Source organism: Crocodylus porosus, unplaced genomic scaffold (genome assembly GCF_001723895.1).
Source record: "Crocodylus porosus isolate Cpor-Errol unplaced genomic scaffold, CroPor_comp1, whole genome shotgun sequence".
Lineage (NCBI taxonomy): Eukaryota > Metazoa > Chordata > Crocodylia > Crocodylidae > Crocodylus > Crocodylus porosus.
The window spans coordinates 65455427-65470806 of record NW_017728906.1 but is presented as its reverse complement, the minus strand read 5'-3'; the positions used below and the strand labels follow the sequence as shown (position 1 = coordinate 65470806).

Below are 15380 nucleotides of genomic sequence, written 5' to 3'. Positions count from 1 at the left end.
TCCTTGATATATCCAAGAGATACTGATCAAATTTAGGCAGAGTACTGAAGAACCATTGCAAAATAGTTCTGTGCATGCAGGTAGGAGCCGTCTCCAGACATGGTCTGGGAGAACTACTGCTGGCACTTGGCACACTGAATGTTGAAAGCGGATGGGGTAATGTGAAATCGTATCTATAGAATGTGACACAAAACAAGCACATCTCATTTTCAGCTGCTGATTGATTTGGGCAGTGCTTTTTTTTTTTTCCCCCCCCCTTTCAAGTCCTGCCAATTCCTCTTATCTCTATAAATGTATTAGTCCTAACAGGAATTGGCAGAGACCATCTTAAGCTACTGCATTTGTGTTTTGGCACCCCAGGTGCCATACATTTGTCGGTTCATAGAAAGAGTAGTATTCTGGGAAGAGAGAAAAATCTTGTATTCTTGTGTCTCGTAAGAAGTTTTATACCTGAGATGCACCAACTCCCATTGTTCTCCCAACTAAGTGCAAAAAAGCTGTATCTAGATATTTGCATAAGTCCACAACTAGTTTTTACTATCCTAAATTGAGGTAGTACATTTCATCAGGTTCCTTTCCAACAATTTAGGAAAGTTAAGAGCTTAAAAATAATGTCTCTTTGTAGAATTAATTGTAAAAAAAAAAAAAAAAAAAAAAAAAAAAAAAAAAAAAAAAAAAACTTATTTAGACACCAATACCCTTCTTCCCCACTTCAAACATTTTAACAGTTTGAATTCTCTTCTTTTTCTTTTCTTTTTTGAGTATGAAAATACTGTTTAGTCCATACTCCATTAGGACCTGTGGCATCTCTTGCAGCTTCAATAATGGAATCTGGAGTCATCCACCTCAGAAATACCAGAAAGAGAAAATTTAACACAGCAAACAGAGCAAAAATATACCCAGTTACTGATCCACAATGAGTGATTAGTCTGTCAAGCCGCTTGTCCATTGGTAATACTGTTTCATCTGCAACTCTGTCATATACCTAAAAGAGAAAGGAAACAATAGTTACATGCTGAGCAGCTGTCATTATGATACATTTTTATCTTTGAATATTAGGCTATGCCTTGTAACATTTCTCAACTGACTACACCTTTGACGGGAGCACATAAAAAACTAAAAAGCCCTTTTCTGTGTTTAACAGAATATTTTTTAAAAGATTATCCATGAGAATAAACCAGAAATACAGAATAAGTTTCCATCCAAAGACAAATAATAATACCCATAAGAGCTATTATTAATTAATATAATGTATTTCTGTAGGGGAAAGTGAATGGCAATGCCCACTGCCTTAAAATGCAAGAACAAGGGAACTGTCAATTAAAGAGAAAAGCAGCAAATTTAAGACAGATAAAAGGAAGACCGTTTCCCATATTTCCATACTGGCCTACAGAACTCTATCCCCAACCTGGCAGTAAAGCTAAAAGCCTATTAGGTTCCAAAATAAAGGACCACAGACTTAGAGCTGATGAGTGTATTCAGATTCAAAACCAAAGGTTTTTTTCCCCCTTGAAAAAAAAAAAAAAAAAAAATCTACTCATCCAAGCTCAAAGTCTTATTCAGTATGTTACCTCCCTGTTGTTGGGGAACCCTGGCACAGGACACAGCTTGTATGACTCACAAGGAATCCCCCCCACACCCTCTCCCCTCCTCTACCTGAAGAAGAACCGATTACAAAAGACAACAAAGATGCAGTGGGAGCCGCATCTAAAGCCTTCCAGATAAGAAATAAACTGCCCTAGGTCTCATTTGCATCCAAGACAGAACCAGACAACAGTTCATTTACATGGGAGATGGAGAACAGAAAGCCCGAAGCAAAGACTACAGTGAATTCTTTGTTCACAACAGGTAAAAATCCAAAACCCTGATGATGCAAGCCATCTATTGTTTCTGAAGAAACAAGGAGGTATCCCATCCAGTATATCTGCTACCCATAAGAATTTCAAGCTGGCTCCTAAGTGTCTGGTTACTCCTTAAAAACTTATGTTTTTCCTGATTGTTAAGCAGTTTCTTGAGATGTTCCAAACCAGATAACCCCTTGTCAATAGAAAACAATTATTTACACTATTAAAAGAATGTTTTGAAGAAGCTGAACCGAGAGTATAAAAATCTATAAAAGCAGGAAAGTTGCGCTTCAAGAGGAGAAATCTCTCTGACACCATCCACTGTTGTTCTCGAGAACTTGGAAGAAACAGACAGACAGTCTCCCTTCAAGGATTATACTAAGAACTTTACCTATCAACCCGAGTGCCTTGGAGTAGTGAGATCCCAGCTCTTGCTCTCTCTCTCTTTTCTCTCTAGGCATAGATTTCTGAACTTGAACTGTATTAGTTAAGCTTGAGCTAAGTTTCCCCAGGGTAGTACTGTAATTGTGTGCGTTTGTTTTCCTTTGCATGTCTATTACTACCAGTACCATTATACATTTCATATACTTAGCAATAAATAACTTTTATAGTCAAACCAGTAGTAATTGGGTGTATGTTTTCTTCTCCACTTTCCTTCCCCACTTGCTCTGCAGCAATGCTTCTTTTGACCCAGGCTGATTGACCCAGTTTAGCTCAGACGTGCCCTAATGAACTGAATGCTGGCTCATGAGGGTGTCAGCTGAACACCCAGCCAGATTCAGAGCTTTTCTGTTTACCTGTGTGCTTGTGTCTGACTGCAGTTTATTGTTGCTCTGATGAACTGATTCTTGGCATATGAGGGTGTCAGCCTGTCCATACTGATCAACCCGGCCAAGTCAGGCGTGTCATGTTTATCTGTGTGTGTGTGACTGATTTAGTGACTGGAAGAACCCAGCCCCACTGAAACTGAGTCCTGCAAGAAAGCTCCATTGGGGGTGAGGACCCGCAGAAGGGAGATATACAGCTCTGTACAGAAACACAAGCAACACATTGATAGAATTACAGAGACCATAGAAGTGTATCCATAATAAATAAGCACACCCCAAAGTGATGGGCAAATCTGGTAATAAGTAATCTTCAACATGACACTGAGAAGCTTAATATTTATTTACTTGCAAAGCTCTATGTTCTCACATTTTGTGACAAAGTCTATATCCTTAGAATTGTTTTCTTCCTTTTGGAAAGAAGCCTCAAGCTGTCACTGTCACAAATATAGGCATTTTTTTATCTATGTAAATAGACTTCCAATTTTAAACACGTACCAACAAATCAGATAAATCTGGATATTATTAACCACCAGATTTGCCACAAGATTGCTTTTTAATCCATACAAATGAGATACTTCTAAGCTTAAATTCTAACCTATGTTTGTACTCAGTCACTGTATGCAGAGACAGGAGATTGTATGGCTTTTTGATTAAAAAAAAATATAAACAAACTCAAGAGTTAATATGATTACACTTTTGCCTAAAAAATAATTTCCTTTTATTCAGAATTGCAAAAAGAGAAAGCTTTGCTACAGTGAAGGGCTGCAGAACAAATACCTTCACAGATGAACAGAAGGCTAAATTACCAGAGCCATGTACTAGAAAAACCTGCAATAATCATTACTACAAGCTAATCTAATTTAGCTTTAAAAGCTGACAAGTTAAGTAAAGAATACCTAGTTTTAATTCTTCAGTTTTGTTTTCCATTTTTTTATTATACACTCCCGTTTCACAGGAACAGCAATATTTGTGTCCACTATCTGATCATAGTAAACCCATTTAAAAAAAAAAACAAAAACAAAAGAATAATATTATTTTGACATAAAAGTCCTCTGCCTTCATAGCGATTTAAAGAGAGATGGGGAGAAACTTTCTATAAGACTAATCTCTGTTGGAATTCTCTATTTATTTACTCTTGCTGATGCACAAAAACAACAACAAAAAAGAAAATCTGATTCTTAGGGTTATCTGGAAGCTTCCTCAACAAGCTGTAAAACAGTTATTTATTACAGGTAATTTTATCATCATCACCAACTTCTAGAAAGTGTTCACCCTACAGTAGGTTTCTACACCAAAAGCGACTCAAACTGTGGCAACTTCTTATCCAGCATAACCACAGCTTGTATATGTTCTGTTATATTTAGATATAACTAATATCTTAATTTAGTCACTAATATTTAACCTTGCTAGTCTGAGTCAGAGTGGCAGCATGTTCCTTCTTGTGAAATATGTAAACCAATTGCTAGGCCAACTCTAAGTGTGGAATCTCATGAAAACAAGGGATTGCATAGATATAAATGATATCATTATTTGCTTATCAAAACTGTTATCAATTGATATGGCAGTATACTTTGTATTTGGAAGACTAGTGACTGGGGAAGGAAACAAACCAAACACATTCAATGCAAGTCAATCAGATAATACATAAACCTATTTGTAGAGAGGTACTGCATTTATTCATATCCAAGACAACCCCCCCAATAATTAAATTCTATACATGGAAAAAAAAAAAAACAGTCTATAAATTTGTTAGATTTGGAATCTAATTACTGGAGGGTTATCTTTAATTCATCTCTCCACTGCTGCAAGGGGGGCAGGCAGTGTGGGGAGGTCAAGCAGCTTGCTCCCTGCTGGGCCTGTCCTTCTGTAGCCTCTGATCTTCCCACTTCCCCACTGCAGTACTAGCCAGCGTCACTAAGCACAGCTGCATCTAACCGCACCACTGCTGCAGGGCGGGGCTGGGGCTGTGCTCAATGCCCCAAACCAAAACACAGATGTAGCCTGCCAGCACACAACAGAAGTTGTGAGGAAGCCCTCCAGTAATAAGATTAGTGGGGAGCAGAGACTGGAGGAAAGCAGGAGAGAAAAGTGTTGGGTGGGGAAGAGATGGGAGAGAACAGGCTGAGTGGGGAGATGGAGGGGTGAGAAGGCTGCAGGGGGAGAGGGGGGCAGGAGCTGTGGCTATGGCCCCAACCCTGGGTAAGTGCTGGAGCCCGAGCCACAACAGCTGCCTACCCTGCCACTGCCTTCCTTCATACACAATTCCAAGACAGGCTTCCCTGCTTCATGTTAAATGGGGGGAGGAGCAGCTCATCTTAGAATCAAGTATAGTATGTTTCACAGTGAACTCACATTTTAAGAGACTACTAAAACAAGTCTACATACTTTCTCAGTTCTTGCTGCAACATTCCTCCAGGTATAGAATGTCTTCACTTTGTTATGAATAATTTCTGGGGCTAGCGATGTTCCTGATCTCAGCTGCAGCATAGCTTTTTCCAAGCCATCACACAGCGATTTCACTGAGGGCTCACATAAGATAATAAGATCTTCTGGTAGCACTTCTGGGATTCCACCAACTCTTGTACTCACCACCTTTGGAGACAAGACAATTAAAAATACACCTGCTGCATAATACAATCGACTGAAATAGAGCAGACAACACAGATGAGCAGTAATACTTCAAACGAAGCAAATGATTCACTCCAGTAATTGCTGTACAGCCAATTCACCTATCTGAAGACTGAAGGCCCGAGCTCTGAAAAGCAACTAGGACAGCAAATTAGCACATGTTCAAAATTGACGCTTTGGTAAGGAACTGACATGGGGGTGAACAGAAATCAGAGCCACTTCTCCCCTTCCTCCCCTCAACATGTAAAAATAAAATTTGTTTTCCTAAAAGATATGTGTCACAGGATCCAATTCCCTTGGGATATACAGACAGATGTACCAGTTGTATACATATGAAAGGATACCGATATAAACTGTTACAATGAAACCAATTTCACTGGCATGATTCTGTAGCAAAACAACTGCAAAAAACTTTTACCTTGCTTCATCAGGAGCAAAGTTAAGGCGATTTAGTGAGCCTGTATTGCTACAGAATCAAGCAGATGTGCATTCCTGAGGGCAGCTCTTCCTTTCCTTTTAAAGCAATTAAAGGTCCAGACCCTTGGATTCTCTCCTCACCCCCACCCACCTACCTCAAGAAAACAATAAACCAGTAAGTTGATTTAGAAATGGCTATTCTTACCTCAGCTCTTACCCACTCATGTTTTACAGCTCTAAGATCACTCAAATGTTTACATAAACATTCTTAAACATTTGGGAATGTTAATTTGAACCTGAATAAAAGCCATCATTTAAAAAGCAACGTAATAAAAGCATGAAGATTCCTGTAACGTATGTTATTATTTACAGTGTTAGCCAACAATAAGAAAGTTGCAGAACTCTCCACAAGACAGGATGGCAAATGGATAGTCACTTGTAGCAAGTGGGGGAATAAGGCAGAATCTACTCACACAGAAAGCTGGAAAGGAAGAGGGCTCCAGTATTCATCATTAACTGCTAGCATTTTAGACATTCTCCATATTTAATGAGTACCTTCAGAATGGGGTTATTTGTGTCCAAAAGCTTGCCATGAAGAATTTTCCCAATTATTTGAGCTAGTCTAATAAAAGATATCGATTTACCCAAATAACCTTGTCTGCCTATGTCCTTAGACCAACAACAACTACAGCCTACACCCCTAAGAAGTCTACAGAACACATATACCCCTGACAATCACAAGTTACAGCTACGCCTTATATACTAAAATCCCCATATTCTAGAGGTGTGCCCTTCAATAAAAAGTATGGCTAATGCCACAACTGGAGAACTTTTAGGTTAAAATATTCACATTATCCTAAGAAGCAGGCCATGCCACTGTTACAAAGGAAAGTAAAAACCCTAGTCATCCTTGACAGTCTGAGCCGTAGAAATATCCCTTCCCAACTCAAAAACAAGTACATGGTTCTACTGTGAACTTGTGAGTAAGGACCACTAGACAGTTGTCCGTGAGGTTTAAGTACCATCAGAGTACCTGCACATGCAAGCCAAGTTTTCACTTAAGAGCTATAGCTTATGCTCAGTGCTTCTGAAGGTAAACACCAGACAGCCAAATAGTATATTCATCCCTCTCCTTACCAAATAAGCCATTTTTGGGAAGAAGGTGAGCAAGGACATGGGTTTAGATCCCTTCCACATGGAGACTGTGTTTACTTTCTTCCTCTTTGTGGTGAAACTAATATATATATCTAAACTCAAACAACACCCCTACCCTATCACACTACCCCTTCCATAAACTTATCAAGCTCCATCTTAAAGCAATTCTGTGTGACCTTTTTTCTCCCCGCAGGTGTGTCAAACTGACACCTTATGATCAGTAATTATCCATATAAAGAGCTTATAGATCCACAAATAAAATGCATTGTTACAACTGTTAATTTCAAATATAACAAATTATATTTATACATGTGCTCTGTGTAACTCAGATTCTTTTACCTGTAAACCACAGCTGGCTGCTTCCACAATTGCCATACAGAAGGCTTCAGTGAGAGAAGTGTTGAGAAAAATGTGACCCTGAACCAAGACATTTCTAACATCCTGATGTTCCAAAGCCCCTAGAAGACGCACTCTGAATATAGGACAAAGAATCAGAATAAAAACCAGTCTCATATTTTGTAATAATAAATGCCATATAACATTACTCAAATATTCTGATAGAAGCAGCTTACCAAGCATGCTATTACTGTTCGAGTGGCACTGAAACATTCACATTCCAAGTTCTTTGCACCTTCATTAAAAAAACCCTCTATATTCAGTTTGAATAGTTTGGTTTTATTTTTCAGAAGAGTAAAAGATTTTCTGGCAAGTACCTCCAGACTGCTGCTCCCATGTCTCTAGATTTAAGATTTAAGTTAATACTCCATGTTTACCAGTGTTGCTCTATTCAGATAAAATGGGTACCTTTTGAGCACATTTAATCAATTCTAAAATTTCAGGGAGGTGCTAGCTATCAACGGGTAGCATGATATTGATTTTGAAAAAAACTATAAAACCAGAAACAGGAAGCACGATCATCCTGAAGGATTTCTCTCAAACCAAACCAAACAAACAGAATAAAGGTGTCCCCATTCCCTCGTTCTTCCAAACAAGATGAACTGTCATGGGGAAAAGAGCGGGGAGTTGAAGGAACTTTGAGATGAAAGCACACATTTTGTTTGTTTGTTTTCTACTTCAGTGCATTTTGTCACCATAAACATGGATAAAACAAACCTGTCGTGAAGTTGGTATCTTTCACGTACTTCTTCCAAAACAATTCGTTTTGGTCCTTCTCCTCCAACTAAAAAATTTAAGTCTGGATATTTCTGACAAAGTTCAGGAATTATACCACTAAGCAAGTCTATACCTGAAAGTACAACAATGACACAGTTTAAGTAAACACATTTTCAACTTACCCAAGATTATTGCACAAGGCCTCAAAATCTTAAGTACCCAAATGTGCAAGATTAAAGTTTAGGTCTATAAACCAATTTACATAATTAATAACCCTCATGAAGTCCCTGAATGAGATTCTTATTTGAGTTGCAACTTATTTATGTTGGAAAAACTAGCCCAAATTGCATCAGCTCTGGCCAGAAGAATTATCATAAGCAGGTACTGAAGACAAGAAGTGCTGGCTCTCCCTAAGGACTTTGCTGCAATTTGCCACAAGAGGTGCAGCCTAAAGGTAAAGGGGGTCAACTTTTGCAAACCCACCTGATTCTGGACTGACCCAAGGACTGATGCAAATGTTAGAGCATTCCCAGATGTAATTAAGACAGACACCCTCCTCCCACAGCTAACTGAAGTTTGGGTAGCAGTACTACCAACACTATCAACGTAAAGTCTGTAAAATCCCAAAATTTAAACAAATCTGACTGAAATGCAAGTTTTCTACAAAACCCAAAACCACATAATTTTTGTCCAGTTTTCAGCGGACATGGCCTGAATTTCTTTGAGAGAGAATGCACTCCCATAAAATGCATGCAAATATTACAGTTGGGGGGGCTTCTTGTTGTTTAAGGGCGGGGGAGCTGTTTGTCAGTTTTACAGATTCTAGGTACTATTAGAAAAACAAATAATTTTAATTGCTTACTAATATAGAAGGGTATAACTAAAACAGCATAGTGAAAAAATGAGTACTGTTTTGTGTAACAATCCAATATTACTTTATAATACAAGAAGGAACTTTTCTAATCATTTTGAGAGAATCCCTTTAGGGAAGGACTAAAGTGAGTCTCAGGTCAAGAAATATAAACATCAATAAATTGCAGGGTTTCTTTTGTCAATATGAAACACTTGATTCTTGTCCAATACGAAAAATAAAAACTAAGAAAACAATTAAACTGAGGCTACAGTGCTTTCTGCAAAATGCCACCAAAGAAAATAACTGTAGGTGTGACCCAGAAACACTATATGTGCCATTTCCAACAGAAGTCTCCTACTGTCCGAAGGCCAGCAAGTGGCCTATGGAGGCACATGAATCTATTCTCCTACCTCGAAGAACCCACCACTAATGTCTTTTAAGTTCCAAATTGACCAAGCTGATGAATAAGTTACCAATGACTTCAAAGATGCCACATGACTGACAAGAACTGACCACATAGAGCCAATTTCCATGCCCAGTGCTCAGATGAAATCAAAAGGAAATTATCCCTTATGATCAGTTCTCTGTACTCAATTAATGAGAGTAGGGGGGAGAAAGGAACAAAAAACCAGCCATTTCAAATTCAACTCCATTCTCAATTGAGGACACATCATTCTATATTCACCACAGAACATTTCTTACCACACACTAAAAGGGGAAAAAAAAATACTCTGAAATGTGACTTACAGGTTGGACCTCATTACCTTTCCTGTAAACAAGCCTGCTGACAACAACAATAGTTATTGTGCTATTATCCCTTCTGGACGGGTCTGGAGTTAAGTCAGTAGGGTCTACAGCATTGGGGATGACAGACACGATCTCAGGATCCAGTGCTGCTCTTAGTACAGTATTTTCCTTGCTAGTGTAAGAGACACAAATGATGTGATTTGTATCGCACAGTGACACCGTTAGGAGTTTGTTTGTAAGTATTGAACTGACATCAGCAAATCCAAAGAGAGAATGGTCTGTAAAAACTGTCCGTAAACCCATTGTCTTGGCGTGAAAGAGTGCATCATGAGCCATGGCAGAAAATGAACTATGGGAGTGGATTATGGTGACTCTCTCTCGCACGAAGATGTACCTGAGCAAAGGCAGACTGTGGAAGAGTGTTGTTGCAGTAGATTGATTGTACATGACCTTCAAAGGTAAGTAATAGACCTTCAGACCATTGGTGAGATAACGAATGCCTTTTCGACTTCCATATGCATGAGTGACAATTATAACTTTGTGCCCTCTTTCAATCAGGCACTGTGACAGCTGGTAGATGTGACTTTCCACTCCTCCCATGTTTGGATAAAAAAAGTCAGATACCATGCATATACTGTGCGTTCGAATGCCCCATGCTGGGGGTCTCCCACAGTTAACAACAGAGAAAGCAGTAGCGAGAAACTGCTCCTGATCTCCTATTCTTCTGCAAGCCATACTTGGAACAACTTTAACAGTCAGTCCTTCCAGTAGCTTTTCATAGTATATAGGTAAGGAGCAGGCTCAAATCTGAAAGGAGAAAAAAGGAAATAATTACAATCACAAATAAAATAGCATACAGTTCAAGACTGTTATTTCCACCAGGACATTCATGATACAGCATCATAACCATTTGTTTCTTCAAGGTTGGCACTAGCTTTTGAGAAGTTCCACGCAAAGTAAAAATGTTTGTTCAATTACAAGTACAGTAGAATGCGCCAGCTTCCCTAGCCACATCCTGGCCTTGACACGTATTTTCAATAAAAATATAGCAAGTAAAATATAACATTTGTTGGGTGAGGGAAGTACTCTCATTCTGAGGCTCACTGTGATTCCCTCCCCTCAATCCACAAACCCTAAACCAAGGAGATTAAAAACACCCAACCAACCAAAAGAAGTATCAGGAGGAAGGCAGAAGACTAGATCCTCTGCTGCAACTATTCTGCAAAGACGCCACAACACTGGAATAGAGAACGGGGGATAATCCACAGCTAATTGATCAGCTAGTCACCAGTGAACTTCACTGCTTTGCCATGAAAGCTGCATAACCATATGAAGCACTCTCATTCTGTGAAGCACTGTCACAGCCACACAGTATTTCCAAAAAAGCATTAGACTCTGTAACAAGGGCAAACTCCCTACTTAGAAGGGGAAAATAAATAAAGGAACACAACCTGGGGAGTTGCCAAGTTTCTATAACATACACTTAGACCAGAGGTTCCAGGCATGTAATCAGTGTTCATATTATTCATTAACTCCAAAGAGAGTTTCCCATAAAATAAAACAAAACACAAAGCAACCTCCCCTGACAAACAAATCTATATTTGCAGATGCCTTGGCAAGACAACAGTCATGCTTTCTGCAGTGAAACCATCTATGACTACAATATGAGACATTTAAACAAAACCAGTTGAGGGTTGTTGAGGGTCACCTGGTCTAACCCCTGCACCCTGCCGTGGCACAGGAGGTGTTTTTTCCTCAACTCTCTGAAGTGAAGGAAGATGAAAGTCACAGGGCAGCCAAGCTGGCAGGGACCTCCTGAGGTCCTTGAGTCCTGCCTGAAGAAACTCTGGCTGCATTTTTCTCTCCATGTTTTCATTTACATGCTCCCCCATCCACGGCCCCACCAAGCCCCAAAATATCCTGGTCAACCTCCTCCTGGCCCTAGCCAAGCTCACAATCCATCTGACTGAGAAGGAGGCCCTGAACAGAAAGACCGCACCCCCCACACCCCAATGGACTTTGGGGTCAGTTTTCTGTCCCTCATCCACTTACATCTACGGGCAGAACTAAACTGGGAAGTATCCACTGACTCCTTGGACTCATTCGAGAGCCTGTGGGTGCTGCCCAGTGTGCTCTGTTCAGTGTCTCCCTTTGGCACTCTCGTTACTAAGCTCCGACCAGCATTCCCATCCCTTTTTTCTTTATTATTATTTGTCCCCATCTTCTTTGAAGCATGGCAATTGTGGTGCTCCAGCAGCCTGCCACATCTCGTGCACTGGCATCCCCACGCTTCCAAACAGCAGCGGGGGCACTTGAACTCAAGCTCATCACACAAACTTCAGTTCAAATGTCCTCATCGCCATTCTCAAGTGCAGGGATGTTGTCAAAGCATCGCTGTCTCCCCACACTTCCAAACCGCAGCAGGGGCGCTCCCAAGAAGGCTGGTTCAACGAGCTTGAGTTCAAGCACCCCTGCTGCCATGTAGACACCAACACACCAGACATGGTGGTGCTTTAATTAGAGCGGCTCTTGCTAAAGAGCTCTAATTAAAACACCAACCCCCACTCCCTGCAAGCAGGTGTAAAAGTGCCCATCGTTTTCCTTGCTGGGTGCCCTCCAAACCAGCCAACAGGCCTGCCTGAAGCAGCCTCAAAGGAAGGCGATTTCCAGCCCTATGCCAGGGCACACTTGCAGTGGTGCAATTTGCACCCCCCTGCATTGATGCCCTGCCCCCGTGGTAGAGTCAGGGGACAGGGCTGAGGCAGGGGCTGCACGAAGTGAACCCTGGACCCCCCCTAGCACGGGGGCCCCGCTCACAGGCGGGAATGGGTTATTCCTGTGCCACCCACACCCCCGCGAGCGCTGCCAAGTGGTTCAGTCCACCCGGCAGCCGAGCCGAACCGAACGGCCCCTCTGGAGGGGGAAGGGGGCGATTGGTGGAGGAGGAGGGACGCCGTTTCGTACTTGCCGGCTCCCACCGCACGCGACTGGCCCCCATTTCCGGGTGGGAAGCGGCTCGCGCGCGCGCAAAGCCACTTCCATCGCCTGGGCAACCGCCCTTCCTTTTCTAGCGCCGGATGTGTCGCGCGGGCGCGGGCGCGGAGCCCGGCAGCCAATGGGATCTGCCCTCCATTGTCGGCGAGGGGAAGGAAGGGAGTGACGTCGGGAAGGGCCTGCCTGTTCTTTTTACCCTTTCTTCGCCAGTAGCGTTCCGCTGCTGCACAGAGCGTGTGTGCGCATGCGTGCCAGCTGGGGCGGTACCTGCTCGGCTAGGTAGAGAAGGGTCAAGAGTGAGGGGCACTATTAGTGAGGGGCAGGGCATATAATTCTCCCCCCCATCCCATAATCATACACCTCTCCCCTCCCTCTCTGCCCCCCGCCCCTTTTTTTGGTACTGGAAATATGCCCCCGACCATGCAGCTGCCCTGACAGATGCCCTCCTGCCCCAGAGACCTGGCACCAGAGCTAAGAGGGCAAGGGGCCGTGGGACGTTGGCACCACAGTGCTGGCTGGGCCCCAGTGCCGGCAGGGAGTATGTTCTGGAGCTAGGCATGGTGGTGTCAGAGCAGTTCCTGGGCATCCTGCCCGAGGATGTGTGGGCCTGGGAATGGGGGGTGCAGTATGGAGACTGCACCGGGGGTGTCAGCTGTGGCAGGCAGGCAAGAAGCCTCAGGGCAGTGTGTGCTCCTGCACGCTGCTGTTCCCATCTTTGCATCTGGGGGCTGTTCCCTCCCACCTCCCAGTGACGCATGGCTCTTGTCCCCAGGTCACGGGGTGTGAAGGTGGTTGAGATGTCCTCCAAAAGGTGCAGCCCAGCAGGGCACTGCAGGGTCCTGAGTCCTGGCTGAAGCAGCCAAAGACCTGTGGCACAAACATGGCTCTGGAGGAGGGAGAACAGAGGGACGTGCCAGGGACGCAGGACAAGCTACCTTGTGTCCCCAAAGAGGAGCCCCTGCCTGAGCAGGAGCCAGGCATGGGACTGGGTGCAGACCAAGGCAGGGGTCTGGGTGCCTGAGGGGCTGTCCTGTGTGCAGGGGGAGAGGCTTGACCATCTGCACCAGCTGCAACAGGGCCATGTTATTTGTAACTGTGGCTGGGGTGGCACAGAGCTCTGGCCTCGGTGGTGGCAGCTCCCAGGCTGGGCTCTAGTCTTTCTGCCTGCATGTGTGCAGCACCCAGAAGAGCTTTGTTTTGGGGGGAGGTGGGAGGGGAGGCTTATCATGCTGCCATGAGAACAATCAAGGACCTAATTCATGTTCCTGCAATCAGTGCTCCCTGCCCCCTTTCTCATGCCACGTTTGCCCACAAAGGGGCTGGGGTGAATGTTGGGAAATGAGATTCCCCAGGAACATCTGCCTGATTCAGGTCCAGCTCATGCCAAGCCTCTGTCCTGCTGCCAACTGCCCCAAAACAAAGACCTGGGAGTCATCAGCTGATAAAAGCGCCTTAGGCTAGTGCCCCAGACCAGGTCCTGCCCTGGGGCTGGGATGGAGTGATGGCTCTTCCCTTTCTAGTAGCAACAGTCACCATCCATCAGTGGAGAAGTCTGCCTGGACATTTGATAAGGTCTGCTACACCAGATCAGCTGTTCTTGTCCTCCCCACGTCCTGGTGGTCCTGCATACACTCTGGAGAAGATGGACCTTGCATTTCCCTCTCCTGCCCTTACAAGCTGGATGCTGACACAATACATGTCCCAGGGAGTGATGTCCCTGCCAGCTCTTCCATGGTGCTGTGATCTCACCCCACACTGGAACAAAGGCACTTAGGACTCAGCCCCAGCTCTGTGCCTGCAGAGGGCCATTAGCAAGAACTGGGGGGCTCTGAGTCTTCCTTCTCCCCTGTCTCCCATGTGCTGAGGCCTCTGGCCACCTTAGTCCCATGCCAAAACAGAAGACTAGCAGGGCTCCCCCCTGCTCTCAGAGCCAGGGCTAACCTGTCCACTGTGTTCCCCACCTGCAGGGGCTAGGACCCTGAGGACAGCCAAGCAGCAGCCTGGTGAGGAAGGGCCTGTGTGCCTGGAGCTGCAGAGGACATCCCCAGGGAGCCTGGGAGAAAGGGGCTCCCTGCCCCTTGAGCCAGGCCCAGTGCAGAAGGGACAGGGCAGGCCTTGGCAGCCAAGGGAGAGCCTGGAGGTGAGCAGGGCACCAGGTCCACCTGGGGCAGAGCCAGGAAGAACCAGGGGTGCAGGGAAGAGTTTGGGGAGCAGAGTAACCTGCAGAGCGACAAGCCTCTGATGTTGGAGGCTGCAGATGCAACAAGCAGCCATTAGCCAGAGCTCACTGCTAAGTGCCGATGGCCAGAGGTACTGGTACAGGAAGGCCTGGGCAGAGTCTGTGGGGCCAGGGCTCCTTCCATAGACTGAGGAAATAGAAGGGGATAAGCTAGGCCAGAGTAGACACATGAACTCCTGCATCCACAGCTGCATTCACAAATCACACATCAGCTAAATGTTGGATTTTGCATGGCTGCCTGTCACGACCAAGCTTGGAAATAGCTCTAGTGCAGAGTGCTTGCAGACAGGGCTGTGGGGGCTGAAGGCAACTGGCCCAGGAGACACTGATGGTGCAACGCTTGTGCTTGCAGCTCCCAGAGGTTTCACGTGGGAGGAGTGGGAGCTGCTGGATGATGAAGGCAAGGAGCTTTACGAGGACCAGAAGCTGAGGAATTACCAAGCTCTTATTTCCCTGGGTAAAGTTCTGCTCCTTGCTTCTCCCTAGAGCCACATGAGCTCTGAAGTTTATGGTCTTCATTAACGATGTGGACATTGGCGTCAGGAGTGGACTGGCCAAGTTCG

General features: G+C 44.1%; 1 protein-coding gene and 1 long non-coding RNA gene across 2 annotated transcripts in view; one reads left to right on the top strand and one right to left on the bottom strand.

Annotated features, from left to right (window-relative positions):
- Nucleotides 1-679: 679 nt before the first annotated feature.
- Nucleotides 680-12636, bottom strand: PIGA (phosphatidylinositol glycan anchor biosynthesis class A). The gene is made up of 6 exons (XM_019529288.1): nucleotides 12549-12636; nucleotides 9602-10391; nucleotides 7985-8117; nucleotides 7211-7343; nucleotides 5057-5263; nucleotides 680-985 (listed from the first exon to the last, which is right to left on the bottom strand). The coding sequence occupies exons 2-6, from the start codon at nucleotides 10317-10319 to the stop codon at nucleotides 722-724; spliced, it is 1455 nt and encodes a 484-aa protein (XP_019384833.1). The 5' UTR covers nucleotides 10320-10391; nucleotides 12549-12636; the 3' UTR covers nucleotides 680-721.
- A 1645-nt stretch (nucleotides 12637-14281) lies between these two features.
- The window catches only part of LOC109306036, a 6817-nt gene continuing 5718 nt past the window's right edge, over nucleotides 14282-15380 (top strand). The window contains exon 1 of the long non-coding RNA XR_002099820.1: nucleotides 14282-15274. This is a non-coding gene — a long non-coding RNA (uncharacterized LOC109306036). The remainder of the gene's footprint in view (nucleotides 15275-15380) is intronic.

Excerpts from the sequence above, each read along its gene's own strand:
- PIGA (XM_019529288.1), bottom strand. The coding sequence starts at position 10,319 with ATGGCTTGCAGAAGAATAGGAGATCAGGAGCAGTTTCTCGCTACTGCT. Across the intron at positions 8,118-9,601 it reads CAGGCTTGTTTACAGGAAAG|GTATAGACTTGCTTAGTGGT; the intron begins GTAATGAGGTCC and ends TTGTACTTTCAG. Across the intron at positions 986-5,056 it reads TTGCAGCAAGAACTGAGAAA|GTATATGACAGAGTTGCAGA; the intron begins GTATGTAGACTT and ends TTTCTCTTTTAG.